Raw genomic sequence first — 2,841 nt, forward strand, 5'->3', positions numbered from 1 at the left:
GTTGGACTAGATGACCAAAGTGCCCTTCCAACCCAAAGCCTTCTGTGATTCTGTGATGTGGACAGGCAGCACCCAAAGTGTTTCTTACTGGTGCTCTCGGGCCTGGATGCTCAGTGCAGAGAGTTCAGGTGCAGCCTGTCTCTGTGGACGTGCGGTTGCTTCTGAGGTGGGAAAACTCCCTCCTGTGAGTCCCTTTTGTGTGGGCTCCCGCAGCCGTTCCACGAGGAGAGCAGAGGGGTGCCGGGCTGCGGTAGTGGCCTGGCAGTGGGGAGCCTGAGCTGTGCAGCCTGGGAGAACCTGTGGGGACTGGCGAGGAAGCTGAGGGAGCACTTCCCCACCTCCTGTGCAGCACTCGGGGCAGGTGCTGCAGGGGTTGGGCTCCCCTGAGCCCTGCTGCAGGCCAGCCTTCTCGGACACGGAGCCTGAGTGAGGGTGGTGAAGGGGAGCCAAGGGGCCATAATACTGTCTTCCCGGAGTTCTGAGCCCTAACGGCTGCTGCTTTTCCTGCTTGCTTGCGCACCAGTGGGTGGTCTGCACCGGTTCCCCGCGGAGAGAAAGGTGGTCAGCAGAGCCTGGGCCAAGAAGGAAACGGAGTCAAGGCAGCACTATGGAGGGAGAGCGGCTTTCCACCTGGGCGTGACGCCTTCCATCATTCGTAAGAGATACAACATGACAGGAGGAGACATCGGGCTACTGCCGAACAACAGCCAGGCCTGTGCCCAGGTAACTGGTGGAGCCGGTCTAGGTCGGAGGGAATGGGAATTCCACACGTTGGTGCTTCTCCAACATTTTGCTGCTCTGGTGGTCCCAGGACAGCTGTGGGGATTCCTCAGCGGCTGGTGGGAGCACCCGGTGGGCTAGCATTTCACAGATCCGTGCTGGGCCAACTTTCTAAGTCAAGAGAAAAAACTTACCTTGTTTTTTCAAGAGAAAACGAGAAAAAAACTTGTCCACTCCTTGTTCCCCCAGTTCTTGGAACAGTATTTCCACCAGGCTGACCTGGCTGAGTTTATGCAGCTCTTTGGCAGCAGCTTTGGCCACCGCTGTCAGGTTGACCAAGTGGTTGGGCACCAGGGCAAGGGCAAGGCTGGGCTGGAGGCCAGTCTGGACGTGGAATACATCATGAGCACGGGTGCCAACATCTCCACATGGGTCTTCAGCAATGCAGGTACTGATCCCCCTCCAGAGTTGCCCTGTGACTGCTTCCGTGCATCCCACTTGCCGTAGCACCAACACACCTGCCTGCTGTTAAGGGAAACGCTTGCTCTCTGCATAAAAAATGGCTGTACTGAGTCTGTCTGGTATCTGTCAAAGGGGAACGCCTGGAGAGGCATACATGATCGGCACGCTGGATGTGGTACATCCCCAGAATGCTTTCCCAGCTACTAGGGGCACATACCTTGTGGGCTTCTGAAGTTGGAGCTGATGCTGGGTTCTAATAGCTCTTAGGGAAGTCATCTTCCATTGATCTGTGTAGTTGCTTTTGAACCGATGTGAACTTTCGGCATCCAGAGTATCCTGTAACAGGGACTTCCACGCCTCGACTACACAATGTAAAGCAGTCACCCTGCTCTGCTGCCTTTCCATGGAGGGGGAGTGCAGCAACTGTGTCTTTTTATTTTTTTCCTGCTTCTTTGGGGTTGAAGCTGATCTCTCACCCATGAATCTAGCAGTAGAGCGAATAAAGGAGAGTAAGGCAATTTGAGAAAACAAGGTTGCAAAACAGCCTGTAGAAACATGGCTACGGTGCTGTAGGACAAAGCGTGATCTGTCCCAGATCAGAAACTGGCCAAACAGGAGATGGAGTGCCCTTAGGACTACCAGCTCTGTCTTGCTGACGGTGGAGGCAGGCACAGCTCTGCGTTAACTTCCACCTCCGTGGAAAGGGTGCAGAGACAGGCAGTTGCATAAACCACTGAGAGCGAGAAGGGGTGGCTGGGGCTCTGCTCTCCCCACCTCATGGAGAGGGATGAGGGGCAGGAAGGGACCTTGGCGGATAGAGGTGGAACGTACATCAAACTGCTCTGGGACCCACGGTTAGGGGTAAAGGGGCCAAGGCTTGGCTGGAGCCTGGTGCCATCCACCATGGCAATCCCCGAGAGCTCCAAACCAGTTGTGCTGTGGATCTGCTCTCTGTAGGCAGGGCAGGAGCTGGAAGACCTTCAGCTCCTGCTGCTGGTGGTGCTGAGGCATGGTCCCCCCCTATGCTATCCTGCACTTTTCTCGAGCCTGGTGTCCTGGGAGGAGCTGAACCTGCTCTGCCTTTGTCCCTGCAGGGAGGCACGAGAGCCAGGAGCCCTTCCTGGCCTGGCTGCTGCTGCTCAGCAACATGTCATCGCTGCCTTGGGTGCACTCTGTGAGCTATGGGGATGATGAGGACAGCCTGTCACTAGCCTACATGGAGCGTGTAAACACGGAGTTCATGAAGGCAGCTGCCCGGGGCTTGACCATCCTGTTTGCCTCAGGTGGGTGTTGTTACTGGTACGGTATGGGTGCATCTGAGGGTCCCAGCACAGTGGGGAACCTCCGTGCTGAACACCGAACGGGGGGACTCTGCCTCTGGGCAGCCAGGATCCCCTGCCTGGGAATCCCAGCCTGGGAGGTGGAGAGAGCACTTCCCCCAGGTCGCTCCTGGGAGCATTTGGTGGATGAGGGCAGCTCGGATGCTGCCAGATTACCCCGTCCATCTCTGTCGGCAGGTGACGATGGTGCTGGGTGCAGAAGGCTGCCCGGTGGGAACCACACTTTCCGGCCCAGCTTTCCAGCCTCAAGGTAGATGTGGGGAGGTGAACCTGGGTCCTGAGGAGACGTGAGGCTCTGCGCAGAGCCGGCTGCTGCAGC

General features: G+C 57.2%; 1 protein-coding gene across 1 annotated transcript in view; it reads left to right on the plus strand.

Moving 5' to 3' along the window:
* TPP1 (tripeptidyl peptidase I) overlaps window positions 1-2,772 on the plus strand; it is a gene marked incomplete at both ends in the record, with an annotated part of 4,127 nt that extends 1,355 nt beyond the window's left edge. Inside the window, 4 exons of the mRNA XM_009587128.1 lie at window positions 524-723; window positions 970-1,168; window positions 2,277-2,465; window positions 2,700-2,772. Coding sequence (XP_009585423.1) covers window positions 524-723; window positions 970-1,168; window positions 2,277-2,465; window positions 2,700-2,772 — 661 coding nt within the window. The remainder of the gene's footprint in view (window positions 1-523; window positions 724-969; window positions 1,169-2,276; window positions 2,466-2,699) is intronic.
* Between the last annotated feature and the right edge of the window lie 69 nt (window positions 2,773-2,841).

The sequence above is a fragment of the Fulmarus glacialis genome, unplaced genomic scaffold (genome assembly GCF_000690835.1).
Source record: "Fulmarus glacialis isolate BGI_N327 unplaced genomic scaffold, ASM69083v1 scaffold27321, whole genome shotgun sequence".
Lineage (NCBI taxonomy): Eukaryota > Metazoa > Chordata > Aves > Procellariiformes > Procellariidae > Fulmarus > Fulmarus glacialis.